The sequence below is a fragment of the Pristis pectinata genome, chromosome 11 (genome assembly GCF_009764475.1).
Source record: "Pristis pectinata isolate sPriPec2 chromosome 11, sPriPec2.1.pri, whole genome shotgun sequence".
Lineage (NCBI taxonomy): Eukaryota > Metazoa > Chordata > Chondrichthyes > Rhinopristiformes > Pristidae > Pristis > Pristis pectinata.
This window is the reverse complement of record NC_067415.1, coordinates 12,926,818-12,946,682: the sequence shown is the minus strand read 5'-3', so window position 1 is coordinate 12,946,682 and position 19,865 is coordinate 12,926,818. Positions and strand designations below refer to the sequence as shown.

Genomic DNA, 19,865 nt, shown 5'->3' with positions numbered 1-19,865 from the left:
ATTATTTGTGATTTTTTTTGAAGGGTAACCTTAAAAACATTTAGTTAATAAAATATATTTAAAGTGCTGCCCGTAAAACAGATTATTTTTGGTTGTAAAGAGGACCGAGATACCAGCGTGACCCATGGAACCGGTGCGGCGCTGATTGTGGTCCGGGTCCCGGCCGGCTGTTGTCCTGGTAACGATGGCAGCCGTGGGGCGGACGGAGCCGCTGCGAGAGCCCTGCTGCTACTTGCGCCGCTTCCGAGGTAGGGCCGGGGGGCATTGCCGGTGCAATGAGCCCGCCCGTTGCACCGAGGGCTTCTGATAGGATGGGATGGGGGGATGGGGGGATGGGATGGGGGGATGGGGATGGGGATGGGGATGGGGGGAGATGGGATGGGGAGATGAGGGAGATGGGATTGGGGGGATTGGGGGGATGGGGGGATGGGGGGAGATGGGATGGGGGGATGGGGATGGGGATGGGGGGAGATGGGATGGGGAGATGAGGGAGATGGGATTGGGGGGATTGGGGGGATGGGGGGAGATGGGATGGGGGGATGGGGATGGGGGGAGATGGGATGGGGAGATGAGGGAGATGGGATTGGGGGGATTGGGGGGATGGGGGGAGATGGGATGGGGGGACAAAGTAATTACCAAGTAGTGTGATTGCTGTGCCGGGGTCCGGAGCCTTTCCATTTATGTCCCTTCCTTCCTTCCTTCCTTCTCCCTCCCCGTCTTTTTCAGTGCCCCCTCAAACTTTCTCCTTGACCAAGCATTTACCTTACTATCTCCTTCTGTGCCAGTAAGGCTGCTGTCAAGCTCCCGGGATGTTAAAGGGACTACATGAATGCAGGCTGTGGTTGGGCAGGAGTTTGAACTTGAGGCCTGGTTTGCCTTCCCAGGTAGATGTTGAGAACCGTGAGAGATGTAGGAGCAGAATCCATCGGTCATTCAATCAAGTCTGATTTTTTTTCTCTCTCTCTCAATCCCATTCTCCCGCCAGAGATTTAATTCAGATCAGTGACAGTCCCACTATGGGATCCCAGCTTATGTTTTTTTAATATAATTTATTTGTCCATGGGGTATGGATATTGCAGGGTAATCTCCCCCCAACTGCCCATCCCCAGATCCCTTTCAAATTGATGGGTCTGCTGTCACGTAAAGGTCTAAGCAGGTAAAGAGGCAGGTTGCCTTCCCTGAAGGATGCGAGTGCACACAGAACATAGAACAGTGAACAGTGCAGCACAGGAACAGGCCCTTTGGCCCATGGCGTCTGTGCTGAGCAAGATGCCAAATCAAACTAATCCTTTCTGTCCTCACATGATCCATATCCCTTCATTCCCTGCATATGTGCCTAGCTAAAAGCCCCTTGAATGCTTCCATTACCACCTCTGGCAGCACATTCCAGGGACTTTCCACTTTCTGTGTGGGGAAAAAAACACTTTCTTCCTCTCACCTTCAAGCTCTGCTCTCTAGTATTCAACATTTTCACTCTGAGAAAAACATTCTGACTGTCTACCCTTTCTATGCCTGTCATAATTTTATAAACTTCTGTCAGGTCTCCCCTCAGTCTTTGACTCTCCAGAGAAATGAGAAACGGATTAGTTTTTATGACAAATTTTCTAGCTTCAGGCTTGCCATTACTAAGACAAAGTTTTTTTTTAAATAAAAGGCATACTGCTAATTAGTTAATACCTGAAGGTGTCCAACTGCTGTGCTAGGATTCAACTCATGTTTCTGAATTGGTGGTCAAGAACTCTGCTAGTTTAGTTACCCAATGAATACCTACCCCATTCTATATTCTTATGGTACAAAAACAGAAAATGCTAGAAAATCTCAGGGTATCAGGTATTTGTGGAAAGAGAAGTAGTCAATGTTTTGATAGGCATTGCTGACAAAGAGTTGCAGACCCAAAACATTGATACTTTCCACAGATACTGCCTGATTCTCTGAGTTTTTCCAGCATTTTGTGTACAGTTTCAAATTTCCATCATCTGCAGTTTTTTTTTGGTTTCAACTTTTTCTGGCACTACACCGATGAGTGATCTAGGTAGGTTTTTTTAATAAATGTCTGTTGATAGTTATACATTAAATATTAGAGAAGTCCAAGAAGCTGGTGTATGAGATGAAATCCTACCAGAGAATAACAGACTATTGGTATTGGTTTATTATTGTCACTTGTACCGAGGTACAGTGAAAAACTTGTCCTGCATACCGATCGTACAGGTCAATTCATTACACAGTGCAGTTACCTTGGGTTACGTTGGGTTACATTGGGACTACCCATAATTGTAAGATCTTTTAGTTCTGCCTGACAGATGGCACCCCTGTGTGGTGCCAAGAGAGAATTGCACTGAGGTGCCAGGCTGTATTCTCTGCTGAAGTTTCTGGAGTGCTAATCAAAACTACAATAATTCTGACTTACGGACTCAGTGAAAGTCCCTTTAAGATAGAGAGTGTGTGTGTATGTGTGTGTGGGGCGTGCTTACATCAATAGAAGATAAAGGACGTAATGACGTTGTTGAAGAGGTCAGAAGAAGAAAAAAGAGAGAGAGAGAGAAGGGAGAGAGACACCAGCCTGCTTGTTTTCTCTATTGATGGATGAGAAACAATTACTGTGTTTGCCACTGAAATCCATGTATGGAAGTTGGAAGTAATCCGGTGGAGTTCACTTTATTGCTGACCTGTAGAAGGAAACGGGTATTTGTGTGGACGACCACGATTCGGATGCTTTTCGGGGTGAGGAAGTCACTACCGAGTAAACACTGAAGTGTCGTTTGGGTTCCATCGTGGAACATTTGGATTTCGTATGTACTCTCTCTATGTTTTTCTACATCTACATCTTATCTTCAGACAACGGTGGTTGTTGAAGAAGCCCTTGCTCATGTTTCACCTTATGGCTTGCAGAACTGAACTTTAAGAACCATTCCGGAACTGGGAGTTTTGGACTTTGTCACACACACACACACACACGAAGAGTTTAGTTTTGGGGTTAACGTTCGAGGTTTAACATTCTTGAATTCTAACATACTAACATTTTTACTTTTATTTTACATATTATCATAAGTAGTGATTAATAAAATAGTTTTTAACACTAAATCATGCTCAGTGTGTTTCTTTTGTTGCTGGTTCGTGATAGGGACGGAAGTGCTATTACTAAACTAAGGCTAAACTTGGAAACATCCAGTGCATTTCCAATATTTTTAAAGTAGGACCTTGTTGGCTTGACAGCTACATGTCTGGAAGGGGAATAGTATATCAAGTTCTTTTTTTTATTAAAAAAGTAGCAACAGAATCTATAAATTACATTCTTCTCATTGTCTTAAAGGTTAACTTGATAAAACGCACAGGTAGTGTAGTGGTTAGCATAATGCTATTACAGCGCCCGCGACCCAGGTTCAATTCCTGCCGCTGTCTGTGAGGAGTTTGTATGTTCTCTCCGTATCTGTGAGGGTTTCCTCTGGGTGCTCCAGTTTCCTCCCACATTCCAAAGATGTATGGGTTAGGAGTTGTGGGCATGCTATGTTGGCGCTGGAAGACTGGCGACACTTGCGGGCTGCCCCAGCACATTCTCTGTAACGCAAAAAGACACATTTCACTGTGTGTTTCGATGTACGTGTGAATAATAAATAAATATCTTATCTAGAGACACCTTAAATGGCAAGGTAGGGAAGGATATGGTCCTAGTGTGGGCAAATGGGATTATATCAATGGGGAAAAAGTCAGCATGGACGTGGTGGGCCGAAGGAGCTGTTTCTGTGTTGTGTAATTCTATGACTCTATGAATTAACATGATTTTTTTGTTTGTTCCATATCCAGTGGATATTAATGTTAAGAAGCCCCTTCAACCTACCCATCTAAGCAGTGAGCAAATAGCTGTGGAGATCTGGTCACTCTGTTTTCAGCTTGATCTTCTTATCCGGGCAGAAGTTCATCAGGTAAGCAATGTGTGGGTTAAATATAGTGTGAACAATGATTGATAATTAATAACTGACCTTGAATACATCAGCTACAAAGGACATTTTAGAATTGTTTGAAATGTGACTTAACATGTTTAAGAAACAGTGTACATTTATTTCTGTGTGATTTTTCGTAATCTATAGGAAGTGTTCATTTTATAGGAACTTAGTATGTGGCATTCTTCACAATTACAATCAAATTGTCTTAATACCAAACAAAAATTGGCAAGAAATACTTCAGCACCTTGTCTTAATGCCAAACAAAAATTGGCAAGAAATACTTCAGCACCTTGCACCATGAGGATGCCATCACCATCAGGCAGGCATGGTAGTGTAGTGGTTAAAGTAATGCTATTACAGCTCCAGAGACCCGGGTTCAGTTCCCACTGCTGTCTGTAAGGAGTTTGTACATTCTCCCCGTGTCTGCGAGGGTTTCCTCTGGGTGCTCCGGTTTCCTCCCACGTTCCAAAGACAATTGGGTCAGGAAGTTGTGGGCATGCTATGTTGGCGCCGGAAGCATGGCAACACTTGCGGGCTGCCCGCAGAACACTCTACGCGAAAGATGCCTTTCACTGTGTTTCGATGTACATGTGACTAATAAAGATATCTTATCTTATAATGTAGTTCTGAAAGTATGAAGGTAGAAATAATCTGTTTTTGCTTAAATTCAGCTGGAAATTCACAAATAGTAATCTCTCACATTCTTTTGTCAATGTTCTTTTGCTGATGTTTTCCCTCTTTAACTGCTCCCTTTCACTCATCGACAAGATAACCTATTTACAGATTATCCCCATGGTCACCCCGTTTTCACCCTATCAGAGATATCCCCACCCACCATCCTCCCTGCAGCTTTACAAACTGCTTTTATCTTCTTTTCAGTCATGATGAAGGGTCTATGACCTGAAACGTTAACTTTGTTTCTCCTCCCACAGATGTGGCCTGACATGCTGATTATTTCCAGCATCTTCTGTATTTGTTAAAGTTTTGCACCACCCCCTGACTAAAAGAATCTTTTGTTATTTAGCTACAGGAACAGCTTAGTGAAGATAAAAGCCCTGTGGAATCAGAATCTTTTCATACAAGAGGTAGGTACAGTAATAATTTAGTAAATGTAAATTAAAAAATGGCAAATGCTGGAAATCTGAAAAACTGAAAATGCTCAGTAGGTCATACAGCATCTGTGGCAAAAGAAGCAGGGTTGATATTTCAAACCAAAGAGAGAAATGAAAATAGTTTTATGTTGCAGAGAAGGACAGGACAAAGGAATATCTGTGTGATAGGAGGAGGCCAGGGTTGTCGTAGGGATAAGTTGTAGACGAACATATAGTCAATGGGTTAAAAGAGGCAGTTAGAGAGTGAGGATACAAACAAAGGAGTATAAATAGTCGCAAAACTGCTTTGGATGTGTTGAATCTTCTGGACTCAATATTGAATTCTGCCACATCAGGTAATTTGCTTTCTCTGTTTGTATCAGAACAGGCTGTTTCTACTATAAGTCATCCATTGTGGTATTGGCTCGTTTCTCCTTCTTCATGACCAAAGCCATACCTGCTGGCCATGTCCTACAGCCCTGTATTTTGCAGTGTTTTATATTCTCTTTGCTTGTATTCTCAGTCAAACTGCATTTTTCAAGTTTTATTACAGTAATAACATTTTTAGGCAAAAATATACTGTAGTGACCATATAGTTTCTGTTGTAATTGTTTCCCACATTGAGATGCCCTTAATGCTCCTGCTGAAGGTTTCTGAGGTAGATGTTGTACAGGTTGGTCATCCACAAGCTGCAAGGAAGGGAACCCAATGCAAAAGATGTGTTTGACAAACAGGGCGGGGAGTGAGAGGTAAAGGAAAACAGGTTGGACCATCGAAACAGAGTTAGTTCTGTATTCAAAGTATAACCAGTTCAGTAACTTGACTACAGAGGTGACAAATACCTAGAAGATAATCATTTGCTTGAAGTATAACACGGTTCTGGACATTACAGAACTAAATTACCTAAGCAAGGCAAAATTGTTACTGAAGCATATTGCTTACTTTGGAAAAGTTACAGGTTAAGTGGAATAGCAGCAGTCATAGAGGATAGGTTCAAGATAAAGTTCTACTTCATGTCAGAATGTTTAATTCAATAAATATAGTCATATTTGTAAAGCAGAGTCTATGATGCTTAAAGGAAGACATGTTTATGATTTGTTATGATGTATCGTTGCTAGAGCCTGGCTACAGAAATGATGGATTTGAAATAATTTTGGACAATAGCAAAAATGCACAAGATTGACCTTTGAATTCTTCAGCATACATAGAACTGTGTTAATTTGTTATATGCAGTGAAGTAACAGCCATTTTGGTCATGGAAGAACTTGAAAGTTTAGGGTTTTGATGCATTTCCTGTAATGTGTTGTACTGTTGCAAATGGAAGTTAGTAGATAAGCTCAGGAGTAGGGCCAGGTCCAAGCCCAAGGTTTGCAAGGAAAAGATGCCTGGCAACTTGGAGCTGGGGTGAGGATTGGAGGCTGGAGGGATTGTGAATCACAGCTTTTGGTGTTAAGAGATGTGTACAAGTTTGTAGGTGAGGGTGAGTTGTATCAGCAGAGGGTTATGACTTGGGGAAATGAGATGGAGTGGGTTGGTACTCTGGGTTGACAGGGTGGATGGAGATGGGTCAAGGAAAGTAACATAACTAAGGTGAAACCATCCGAGTCAGATACCCATTCCTTGGCTTCGTTTAAGTTGTGTTAGTCAATACTATTAAAATCTTACATTTTGAGTGTTTCAAAAGACATGCATGCCTCTGAACACTGTGATCTAATTTCCCTGGCCGTGATCCAAATGAATGACGTTATTGGGTGCATGTCAGATTCAGAAAACGCATGGTTTATACCCAGAAGTACCTGGGTAAATTTATGAGATTTTTCTTGACTTAATCATTTTTTTGGGATGCTACGTTGGTGCCAGAAGCATGGCGACACTTGCGGGCTGCCCCCAGAACACTCTACGTAAAAGATGCATTTCACTGTGTGTTTCGATGTACATGTGACTAATAAAGAGATCCCTTGACATGCAGTGTTCCTTGGACTTTCAGTCCATGTCTTTCACCCTTATGGAAACATGTTAGCCTGAACTCTGTTCCACTTTTGAATGACTCCCATTTGCAGGTGTAGACTGACAGTACCTGTAACTAGTTGTTCCTGGTCAACTTTTGCCAGATACTGTCTTATGATATTGAAATTGGCCTTTCCCCAGTTCATAACATTAATATCTGGAGCCCTCTTATCCTAAGAAACATGGTGTTAAAGAAACATGGTGTCCCCATATTTTTAAAGTTCTACTTCTTTCCGGTGGTAAAGTCATGAGTTTGGGGAGGAACTGTTGGAATAGCCTGTGGGATTAATTGGATTGCATTTTGTATATAGTACACACTGCAGCCAGAGTGCACCAGTAGTGGAGGAAATGAATGTTAGGATAGTAGATGGAGTTGCTTGGTTCTGGATGTTGTCGAACTTCTGGGCAAATGGAGGGTGTTTCATCACACTCTAGACTTGTGCCCTGTAGATGGTGGAAAGACTGGGGAAGGGGTGGGGGGCAGTAGGTGAGTCACATTCTGCAGGATATCCAGACTCTTGCCTGTCCTTACAGGCATTGTATTTATGTGACTGTTGTAGTTGAGTTTATTGTCAGTGGTGACCTTCAGGATGTTGGTGGGATACTCAACTAGGATAATATCATTGATTGTCTCTCTTGTTGCAGATAGTCATTATCTGCATTTTTGAGATGTATATTACTTATTAGCCCAGGCTTTGACCTGAAATGTTAATTCTGTTTCTCATGCCACAGATGCTTTATGATCCTCTGAGTATCTCTAGCATTTTCTGTTTTTATTTCAGATTTCCAGCATCTGCAGTTTTTTTTGATTTTCATGCCCAAATGTTGTGTAGGACATGCTGCATGCAGGAGTGGACTCTTCATTTGGCGAGTTGTGAATGAAATTGTGAAATGCAAGCCTTAGTAACATCTGCACTTCTAACCTTATGATGAAAAGAAGGTCATTAATGAAGCATCTGAAGATGTTTGGACCGAGTATGCTGCTCTTAAGAGTTCTTCCGGTGATGGCCTGGGACTGGGATAATTGACTTCCAACAAGCACAACCATCTTTCTTTGTGTGAGGGCACTGGACCAGTTCAACCATTGGAATGGTTTCCCTTTGCCTTCACTGTTATCAGGGCTCCTTGATGCCAGAGTTGATCAAATGCTGCCTTGGTGCCAAGGGCAGTCTCTCTCACCTCATCTTTGGAATTCAGTTCTTTCATCCATGTTGATGTCATGAAATCATGACAAACCCTAATCTTGAAACTGGTGAGTGAGTCCCACTTAACAGTGTTGTCAATGACACTTTCCATTGCTTTGTAAGAATTAACAGAAAACTGACTGGCTGATAATTAATCAGGTGAACAGGATATAACTGGGCAGTTTTCCACATTGTCAGTTAGATGCCAGTGTCGTAACTGTACTGGAACAAACAGGCTATAGGTGCAGCTGGTTCTGTTAAGCGTAGCTGTTCAGTCCTACAGCTGAGATGTTTGGTCCCAAATTCTTTGCTGTAATCAGTGCTCTCAACCATCAACTGGTATCACATGGAGTTGGCTGAAGACTGGCTTCTGCAGCATTGAGGATCTTCGAAGGAAGCTGAGATGGATTATTCACTTGGCAGTTTTGGTTGAAGATGGTTGCAAGTACTTCATTCCTGTGTTTAACACTCGCATGCTGGGGCTGCCATTGTAGATGATGGGGATGTTCTTGGAATCACCTCCTGTTACTGAACTGTTTAACTGTCCACTGGCATTCATGACTAAATGTGGCATGATTAGAGAGCTTTGACCTGATCCATTTGTTGTGAGGTGATTTGGCACTTATCGGAGATCCATTACAGTTTTAGAGATCTATTGCACATTGTTTCTGTTGTTTAGAACACGTAATCAGCCCTGTGTTGCAGCTTCACCAGGTGGGCACCTCATTTTTAGATTTGCCTGGTGCTGCTCCTGCTCCTGCACTCCTCATTGAACCAGGTGAGGCATATACCAGACCATATTATGGATTGTGTTGGTGTACTTTTTCCGCTGCTGATGGCCCACAGCACTTAATGGATGGCCAGTTTAGAGCCACCAGATCTGTTCCAAGTCGACCCTATTAAGCACAATTGTAATGCCACACAAGATGACGGAGTGTGTCTTTCGGTGTGATGCTAGGGGTCTGGAATGAAGGAACATTGCTTCAGGGTCAGCCATTTATTACTGAGACAAAGATAAATTTCTTCTTTGAGTATTGTGAATCTTTGGACTTCTCAAATAAAGAGGGTTGTAAATAGGTAGCCTTTGAATATTTGCAAGGTAGGGTTTGAAAATATTTTTGAATACTAAAGTAATCAAAGAACATGGGGAGTAGGCAGGAAAAATGGAATTGAGATTGAGAATCAACAACAATCTCGTTCAAAGGCAGGGCAAAATTGGGGGATATAAGTAATCTCTCCTGCCATTTAGTTATGCTCTTATTTTTATAATAGAGTTACCTTTACCCTTGTTAAGCTGTTGCCCGATACCAAATTCACTCCCATCATGTGTCCTGCCAAGCATTGTGAATAATTAATGCTTTGTTTCTGTCTTCATAACATTTAAAAAAAGTCTTATTTCTAAGATTTTTTAATTAAAATAAGCTGAAGCAAGCTACTTGTTTTTTTCAATAGAATGGTAGGGAACGGGAAGCTGAGACAATTTTTCTGCCCAGGAGCCTACAGCATACTTGGTTTTATCTGCTTATTTTCAGAAACAAAGCCCTCCAGGACGAAGTAAAATGATGTTACATGTGGGATAATACTACCTCAACTCTGTTCTAATAACGTTCCTTAGCCCAGGTCCAGTTGAGTAGCCTGTGTAATATTGCACAGTGTAATATTTGTTCTCTTCAAATGCTAACCATTCTGTAGCTCCTTTTGTAAGATTGCTCATCTGGGGTGATTTTCTACTGCAGCTCATGTGTACTGAGAAATAGGTTGTGATCGTCCCAATATGCTTCGTACCATAACAATGACCAAAGAAACATTGTTTATCAACTTGGGCTGGAATTCAGTCATAGTCCTGAAAAGGAAAGCATTTCATTCTGGAGAGAGTTTTATAATTATCAAAGAATAGTAATTGGAATTTGGCAACTTTTTTTTAAATTCTCATACAGGTATAGATTATGTTGAAAGAATCAAACATTATCTGGAGCATCTACCAGACCCTGTTCCACAGCTGGAGGTAATGTGTATTCACATCTAATGAAACTCTAATTTTATAGTGGTGTGCCGTATTGTTCCTCTCTAGACATTTGTTTAAGTTGGTAGAAAAAATTTACATTAAGTACTTTGTAATGCACTCCTAATGCACTAGTAATGTTAACAGAAAGATTTGTAAAATGTTTGAGATATTTCTCTACAGTAAAGGTACTGTTTAAATATAAACTGTTTTTGAAAAGAACTTGATAATTCTCCCTTCCTAAAACAATGAACTCTAGATTATAAAATGTTTTCCAAATGGCACAGTTTCTGCGGTATTGTTATGCAGCTATGTGACTCCCTACAATGCAAACTGCCTTTAACAGGACTACCTGGATTCTCAAGGATTGTCAACATTATTTCCCCGTGTTGAAATATATGTGATTCATGGCAGACCTGTTGATATGCTGGAACGGCCTACTGCAGATGGTAAGAATGCTTCAGTATTTAGCAATGTTTTCAAATACATTAAAAAAAATAACTGGATATCTACACCAATATACAGCTTCAATACTTTTGGTTGGATCTCATTCTTATTCTGAAGAGAAGAAGTGCATAGCATACCAGGTGAATTAAAAATAAGTAAATTATAGAAAAGAGGAAGGTGTGCTTTGAGAGATTTTGTCATTAAAATGGAGCACAGTGACTTTGTGCTAAATGTTTTCATCCTTTTGTTGCATTATTTGAAATATGTTTAGGGAAAGGGGATGGATAGAAAGACTGGAAAATCAGCTTCCAGCCAGGCTGTTAATAATCATGTCTATGGCTTCATTTCAGAAATTTTGATAATCACCACCTTCTCTAGGGCAATTGGGAATGATTCTTAATGCTAGTCTTTCCAGTGACATCCTCATTCCATAAATAACTGAAGCAAAATTCTGGACATCCTGGAAGAAAACATAAAATTGGTTGTTGGGTAATGAAGATTATAAGAATAGAGGGGAGGGGGAGGGAAAGATAAGGGAAGCTAAGAGCTTATAATGAAAACATTTCAAAAATGAACAATATAGTATTTATAAATGGAAGGGTTTATGGCTTCAATTTTCTAATCTCTACTCTCAAGGAAAAAGATCTTGAAAGGGTGAAGGTTGAGGAAAATGAGCCCACAACCTAACCTGGAGTTTTTCATGACAAACTAACAATTTAATGAAGGTAAAATTCTGGACACCAATATCTATAAAGCTTTGCATTGCAAGTGTGTTACTGGTGCAATTTCATTCTTCAATGACTTGCTTACAATCCCAATGAAGCAGAGCAGGCTTCAAATTCTTACATGGCTTTGAAATGACGGATTTGTTATGATTACTTAATGCAGATGAATGAAATAATAATATACAACATGAATCACAGCATCTAGAGTAGTGCCAAACTTATCTGCATTATTTGCAGAACACAAAGTAATTGTTTGCTGCCTACCTTTTCTTTTGAATACTAGCTGCTATAACTGGTGTTGCTCAAGTTATTATGCACTTGAACCAAATGCAGTTTTTGCCATAGGCTGATAATGCAGATGTAACAGTTTTCCGTGAGGCAATACAGAAGATTTTTAAAAAAATTTAGTTAACATCACCTTGTTACAATGGTATTCACGTATTTAAAAAGAATATATGAAACTTAGGCAGTTGGCATGAGCTGTTTAGATGTTTGGGTTTGGAAACCATAATATATGATACATTATTTACATACTGTACTGCAGTTATTATTATCATTTTTTTTGGTTTTAATTCCTTAGTAGAGGCTTAAGGTGCTTTCCATTTCATTTCATTAAATTGTAGGTTTTTTTATTTTAATTTTTATTCAGTGTTGAAACTCAGCCCCATGGTTTTCTATAGCTTTTGCATCAAAGATGGCTTTTTGTTCCGTGCATGAAGAACAATGGGGGTTTTGAATTCAGGTGAGTTAATAACTAATATAAACTCATTGTTCCTGTTTGGTTTGTATAAATCTTCATCTAATAATTTCATCCTTTTTTTTTAAAAAGGAGAAGAATCTTTCTGTAAGCTTAGTAGTGTGAGGCAGGTTGTAGGTTTGCACTCATGCTTGCTCATACTCAATATTCTCTATCTCTGTTTTGCAAGGATTATATTACATTTCTCACACAAGAAACTAAAGAAAGCCTAAGGACAGTTAAGCTCTTCAAAATGCTGATTTCCAAGTCTTTTAGCTTCAAAAGAATGTGAGGACAATGGACATGAGTTACCTCTTAGCTGACAACAATTGTTAACAAAATTAAACTGACTTTCAGAGAACTGATGGCATTGGAGCCATTTGTTTTGTGGAAGTGCTAAACTTTCAAATGTATGGAGTTGGAATCACTTCCTTTGAATTCCGGAATCTCCAAGTGTTGGGATGTTGGCAGGAGAAAGTTATACTATATGAACCTTTAAAAAGATTTTAAAAAAACACTTGGTATAACGCTGGTGGGAGCCTGGGAACAGTTTAATTGCACACTTTTCATTCAGGGAATGGTTTGTAGCATGAAAAACAGGGAAAAAATCATTTGTCTGTAGGTATTAAACCTAACTGCGGTCTGTATCTTATTGTCTCCACCACTACACCCCCCCACCCCCCACCCTACCCCCCCCCCCCGAAAGTATTTTGAAATAAGTTTCGCAAAGTAAAAATCACACATCAAAGAATTTGGATGGCTGCCTTTATTCTTTAAATTGTGTGTATAATACATTGATGTTTTATAGGGAAAGTAGCACTTGATTTTCACTGAGGTTGAATCAATGAGTGGAATGTAACAGTGGGAATTACATACTGAAACTAAGTCTTTATTCTGTGAATTCTTAACTGGGTTTATTCTATCTGCACATGCAGGCTTGTAAAATATCTACTGTCTTACACAATTTGCATTCTTTTTAATATAATCTTGATTATCCTTATTTACAGCAGGGTTTCATTTAACTTTCTTTTCAACAATGCTAATTTTAAAATGTGCTAATTTTTAAGTTCATGATCAATATATGTTTCCACTTGTTCTACTTGATGTGGTAACTTTTCCTACTTTGCTATTAGTTCTTACAGAAAGCTAGATGTTGTTGCACCAATCACAGATGTGGAGTCCAGAGACTAAAGTTGCTCTGTTTGTTTTCATTACAGATTACTTTTCCCATATTGGGAAACTAAATCAACTTTTGGTTTTAAGTCAACAACTGGAAGACGATGTTCAGCATTTAGGAAGCCATAAGTACATAGCACATCAGCTTTCAGTCTTGTATGTGAGTATAATCTTGATTTACCTCGGGCCATATAGTAAAAATTGTCCTACTGCTCTTTATATGTCAAGCACTATCAAGCATTAGAATCATTCTGCTTCTGCTTCCTCCCTGTTTTCCACTTCCTTCCCAAATTAAATTAATGTAACCGTGGTGGATTCCACTAAAATTACAAAGGACATTATTTATGTAAAATAACACAAATATATGATTTTGACTGAAGGTTTAAACACAATCTTAGAATTTTAATAACTATCTAACAACATATAAGAATCTTAGTTCTGACTGCATTAAACTTTGTTACTGTAATCTTTGTTTATGCCTTAGTAATATTGCATTGCCCACGAGGCAACGATATAGAGTTGATCTTATTCCTTAGTGTATTTATTTTCTTCTTCTAGAAAGTTCTGAATTATTTCACTGGATATATTGCATTTGATGTACTAAAAAGAGACATTGAAGCAAATTTCAAAGCTTTAAAATCTGGATTGGCTGTCAGTGAGAATTCTGAACAGGAGCCTCTGCTACCATGTCATTATGTAAACTGGTGAGTATGACTGATGTGAACCAGTGAATTCAGTAGATAATGGGAGGATGCTTGTTTAAAATGCACTTTGGAAGGTATTCAATGGGAATCCCCAAACAGTTTAAAATATATGCATGAGTGAGGTCACAAAACTGGTTGTTAAATTCTAGCATTTTTTTAAAAAGAAAGATGACATTTTAAAGCTAATCATTATAAGGAGGCCTCATATGATGCATTTATATTTTGTGCATTCAAAATAATTACTCGAAAATTAAGCATTCTTCCCAACACTATTTGACTTTTCTAATTTCAAAGAGAAAAGGATTATCTTTATATCTTTTTTTTTCTTATTCCCTATCTCATCACTTTTGCTGAATCTGTTGGGATTTGATTGCACAGATACAACACACAGGACTTATCCTACTTTATCTTTAGAATTTTACATGCTTTTGTTCCTAGAATAAAATTTAAATGATTGACATTCAAGAAGTGATATTAAAACAAGTAGTTACTGAAGCATTTAGATTTAATTATATTCATAAAGGGATTATTTTCATTAATTTAAAGAAATCTCATGTTATAATTAATGTTAGAATAAGTATGACATACTTGACTAATAACTGAAAATGTTTAACACAGGGCTTTGTAGTTACTCCTTGAACTAAAACAGGGGCCTGTCGCTTGTTGACCTTATTTCGTAATCGATATCCAGTCCTTTGCTCCATTTGGAGAACTTGATTGGAATTGGCACCAAGAGTTAATTGGCCCATGACCAATCAAGGTCGAAATGAAGCATTTAGGATGGCCTGATTAAGTGGTAGAAGGAACGCACCATATCACAAACTACCCCCTGCCATCCTACTATCGGTCATCATATGTGGAAGTCTGTGGTCTGCACATTGGGCTCATCAGCTCCCTCAAAACCCACAGAACTGAATGTAAGCAAGTCATTCTCAATCCTGAAGGCCTGCCAAAGAAGGAGATGAAGATGAATCTAGGAATATTTGCTATTCTACTATTTAGTGGTATTCATTTAACAGTTATTCGTTATTAAACCTGGTCAGTATGTATTGACCGTTATTCAACTTTGGAGGCACAACCCCATGATTTGTGGCCACTACGGTTTAGGGCTACTGATGCTATTTTGGTGGGGATGAGGTAATTCAGCACAGCAAGGGTTCAAACTTAGGATGTTTTTGATCTTTCTGGCTGAGTGCCATTTTACAAAAGTACATTTATACACAGTGAAATCTGTTGACATTAGTGCCATTGTCAGGAAAAGTGGAGTTTGTAGTTTGAGAGACTAATTATTGCTAATAATAAAATAGGAACTTAAATGCTATTGCTAATACTGAGCTAACTATTGTTTACAACTTGTTTTTCCTTTAGGATACTCAGTCTTACTCGCAGCATCATTAAAATTGTGTCAACCCTTCCTGAAGAGCTTACTGAAGAATTCTCTTTGGTCATGTCTATTGCTGCGAATCTGAGATAATGCTCATAGCATGAAAGCTCTCTGAGGATGTTAGAGACTTTAAGTAATTATAAGTTGCACTGAAGATCAATCTGAAAAGAAACATCAGTTAGTTCTTTGAGAACTTAATGGCCAAGAAATTCTATTGAGTAACGCAATGGTTATATGTGCTACCCGATTGAATTTCTACCAATAAAACATTTTGTTAAAGGAAATCAGGGACTTGTTACATGAATAATAAAGTCTGCAATTTGTGCTTCTGGTGCTTAGATGTACGTATACAGTAGTATTCAATGGCATACAGTACATGCCATGACGAAACGTCCATGATTTTCACCAGTAGGTTTTGGCGCTCTGACCAGAGATGCAGAAAAACGACTTTGCAACGTATATAAGGCTAGACACATCATAGGGTAAAGAGAGCCTTAGGCCATGGTAGGTCCATTTTAGTTGAAAAACTTGACTCTTGTGGCAGTTCTTCCCCCGTGCACAACATTTCTCACCTACTTTTGGTAAACAATACCCCATAACCTAATTGCAACACCAATTTTATTTTATTTTATGTCCCCTCCCCAAACCTCAGCCCAGTTGTGTCACCCTATCTGTAGCCATACACCAACAGCTGATTTCCCCAATACAATTCCTCAGTTCTCAGGCTTCTTTCCACCACCCCTCCCTCCACCACACCCAAACCGACTCTCAAACTGGACAATGCATCTTGCCTTCCATGTGGCGGCACGGTAGCGTAGTGGTTAGCGCGACGCTGTTACAGCGCCAGCGATCGGGGTTCGATTCCCATCGCTGTCTGTAAGGAGTTTGTACGTTCTCCCATGTCTGCGTGGGTTTCCTCCAGGTGCTCTGTTTTCCTCCCACATTGCAAAGATGTACGGGTAGGTTAATTTGGGTTTAAAATGGGCGGCGTGGACTCGTTGGGCCGGAAGGGCCTGTTACCATGCTGTAAATAAAATTGAAAAAAAATTCCTAGAATACTTATCATTCTGGTTTGCATTGTGTCTCAAATGATTCCACTCTCTGGTTTCCAACATGTTCTAACTGTTAATAATGCTTAAGAGCAAAAAATCCCTTCCTGATGTTTGTCATCAATATACCTTTAACAGCTTGGTTTGGTTTATTATTGTCACGGGTACCGAGATACAGTGAAAAGCTTTTGTTTTGTGTGCCATCCAGACAGATCATGCCATACATAAGTACATCAAGGTAGTAAAAGAAAACTGAATGCAGAATATAGTGTTCCTGTTACAGAAAAAGTGCAGTGCAGATAGACAATAAAGTGCAAAGGCCACGATGAGGTAGATTGGAAGATTAAGAGTTCATCATGGGCGGCATGGTAGTGTAGTGGTTAGCTATTACATTGCCAGTGACCTGGGTTCAATTCCACGCTGTCTGTATGGAATTTATATGTTCTCCCCGTGTCTGTGTGGGTTTCCTCCCACATTCCAAAGTCGTACGGGTTAGGAGCTGTGGGCATGCTATGTTGGTGCCGGAAGAGTGGCGACACTTGCGGGCTGCCCCCAGCACACTCTCAGTAATGCAAAAAGATGCATTTCACTGTGTATTTCAATGTACATATGACTAATAAATATCTATATATCTTTTAGCATATGAGAGGTCCGTTCTGCAGTCTGATAACAGTGGGAAGTAATCTGTCCTTGAGTCTGGTGGTACATGCCCTCAGGCTTTGGTATCTGCTGCCCAATGTGAGAGGGGAGAACAGAGAGTGGTGGGGAGGGGGAGTGGTTAGTTGTTTCCCCGAGGCAGTGGGAAGTGTCGATGGAGTTAATGGAGGGGAGGCTGGTGTGTGTGATGGACTGGGCTGCGTTCATAATTCTCTGCAATTCCTTGTGGTCTTGGGCAGATCAGCTGCCATACCAAGCTGTGATGTATCCAGATAGGATGCTTTTTATGGTGCAGATTTGTTCTGTAGTCCCATTGTATTTGAAGGTAGAATTTTCCTCAAAGCACACTGCAATGGCAGAGCATGTAAGATAAGATAAGATCTTTATTAGTCACATGTACATCGAAACACACAGTGAAATACACCTTGGAGGAATGTATGTATGTACATACATGGAGGAATGGCCTTTGCATGTGCTGTGGTGCAAGACAAGCTAAGTGGCATACAATGTCTTGGGTCACATGGCACAGAACTTTCCAATAGCCTGTTGTGCAATTCTGATCTAACCTACTCCCCCTCTGCTAATTACCCTAAAGCCCTGCAATCTCTCACTCATATGCTTATCAACTCTTTGATTCTTTTGCCATTTACTCTAAGAGGTAACTTACAGCTGATTAACCTACCAGCACATCTTTGGTATGTGGGAGGAAACCAAAGCACCAAGCAAAAACCCATGCAGTCACAAGGAGAACATGTAAATTCCACACAGGCAGCACCTGAGGTCAGGATTGAACCCGGATCCTTGGAGGTGTGAGGCAGCAGCGTTAACTGCTGCGTTAATGTGCTGCCAGCTCTTAGTTGTATTCCCTCCTCTATTTACTCTTTGTGAATGGATATAAGAGAGAGAATATTGTCTATCCATTGATTGCATGGGTAATGGGGGTTGGTTGATGGTGTGATAATTCTGTCAATATGTATGCACAAACTCTTTATGTTGTAAGTGCTACGAAAATGCAAGTTGTCATCAACAGGAGGCACTGGATGGCATTCAGGGGCAGGGATCCTGGTTGCTTTCCTTCCTACCACTTTGTATCCCAAGAACCATCAGTAGCATCCCATATAGTGCTTTGGCTGAGATTAACTTGAATAAAAAAGCAGGAATCAGACCTCTTAATTTGCAGTTTAATTTGGCTTAGTTTCAACAACATATTTACCTATTTGAGGCATCAGCAGACTCTTCTAAACCTGTGATGATCAGAGGTGTGTGTTCTGTAAAACAAAATGGATAAAATATCACAAAGGTATAATAATGCAGATGCTGGAAATCTGAAATAAAAATAGAAAATGCAGGAGATATTCAGTGGGTCAGTCAGCATCCGTGCAGAGAGAAATAAAGCAAACATTTCAGGTTGCTAACCTTTCATCCTAATTATTTATACTTATTTTGTATCTCTTGAATGGGATACTTTGCTTTGATGAAGCAGAGGTAGCACATATTTTGAAAGAATTTTGATACTGAAGTGATGAAACTTCAATCCTTAACAGAGTGATATAGAACATTAGTAGTATTAGGGCAGCAAACAAGCAAGCTTTCACTCGAGAACTTTTTTTTCACTTTTGTGGTTACTCTGACTTGCACGTCCATGAACAGGGTAAAGGATTGTTAGGAAAGCAAACAATTTTTGGCTTTATTTGTGGCAGCTGAGACAATTCCCTGTTCTTGATATCATTAAAGAAGCAAATTTATTTCATTAACAACATCTCAACAATTTCTAAGTTTGCCTAATTATCTACACTCACAGGCACGTACAAGTTAACTTCACCCCCTGTGATTCATTCGTAAGAAATTAATCAGTTAATTCCTCCCTCTCATGTTGTTTATATCCAATTTATTCACAACATGGATTTGGATAAAGAATCGCCTTCAGCCAAATGCACCTCGTCTTTCTAGAAGAGTTATTATGGTTTGCATTGTCTCTCAAATGATTCCAGTCTTTGATTTCCAACTTGTTCTAACTATTGATAATGCTTTGCAAGCAAAAATCCCCTCCTGATGTTGTCATAAATATATTTTTAATAGCTTGCAAAGATTTGTTCAGTACTCCTAGTGTATTTGGAGATAAAGTTTTTCATTCATTTGGAAAATATGCCTCCTGAGTGACTTGTATTAGACTTGGGTCAGTGGGAGTGCTGAGCAATAATAAATCAGAAGGTTGTGGGTTCAACCTCTGCTTCAGACTTGACAGCACTAATTTGACCTAGCACTTTGAGGGAGCGCTGTGCTTTCAGAGCTGTTGTCTATTGGATATCCAAAAAGTGGAGTTAGAAGATCGTGTAGCAAAAATAAAACTGCTGGAGGAACTCAGTGGGTCAAGCAGCATCTGTGGAAGCGGGATGGTTAACATTTTGGATCAGGACTGAGAGTGTAGAGAAAATATAGCCAGTGTAAAGAGGTAAGAGGGAGGGTGGAGTGAGGGCTCGTAGGTGATAGGTAGAACCAGATGAGGTGGGGATGATGGGCAGATGGAATCAGATGGGGGAGGGAATAGGAAGGGTAGGCCAAGGGAGAAGAAACTCAGGTGGATAGGTATGTGGGTGATAGGCAGATGGAACTAGATGAGGGAGGGTAACAAACCTAGGTAATGGGGTGGGGGTGGGTTGAGGGGGATGGAAAATGGGAACAAAGGGAGAGAGAAGCTAGGTGGACTGGTAGGGGTGGTGCTTTTTGGGGAAGAGCAATGGAATACTCCTGCTATCCCTATC

The 19,865-nt window shown here is 40.0% G+C and overlaps 1 protein-coding gene across 1 annotated transcript; it reads left to right on the top strand.

Annotated features, from left to right (window-relative positions):
• The first annotated feature begins 173 nt into the window (after positions 1–173).
• On the top strand, positions 174–19,538 carry si:ch211-218d20.15 (uncharacterized). The gene is made up of 8 exons (XM_052025533.1): positions 174–248; positions 3,802–3,920; positions 4,966–5,026; positions 10,161–10,228; positions 10,572–10,674; positions 13,351–13,469; positions 13,868–14,013; positions 15,382–19,538. Exons 1-8 carry the CDS (start codon positions 185–187, stop codon positions 15,485–15,487), a joined length of 786 nt encoding a protein of 261 aa, XP_051881493.1. The 5' UTR covers positions 174–184; the 3' UTR covers positions 15,488–19,538.
• Positions 19,539–19,865: the final 327 nt, after the last annotated feature.

Excerpts from the sequence above, each read along its gene's own strand:
- si:ch211-218d20.15 (XM_052025533.1), top strand. The coding sequence starts at position 185 with ATGGCAGCCGTGGGGCGGACGGAGCCGCTGCGAGAGCCCTGCTGCTAC. Across the intron at positions 3,921-4,965 it reads TCCGGGCAGAAGTTCATCAG|CTACAGGAACAGCTTAGTGA; the intron begins GTAAGCAATGTG and ends TTTGTTATTTAG. Across the intron at positions 10,675-13,350 it reads GGAACGGCCTACTGCAGATG|ATTACTTTTCCCATATTGGG; the intron begins GTAAGAATGCTT and ends TTTTCATTACAG.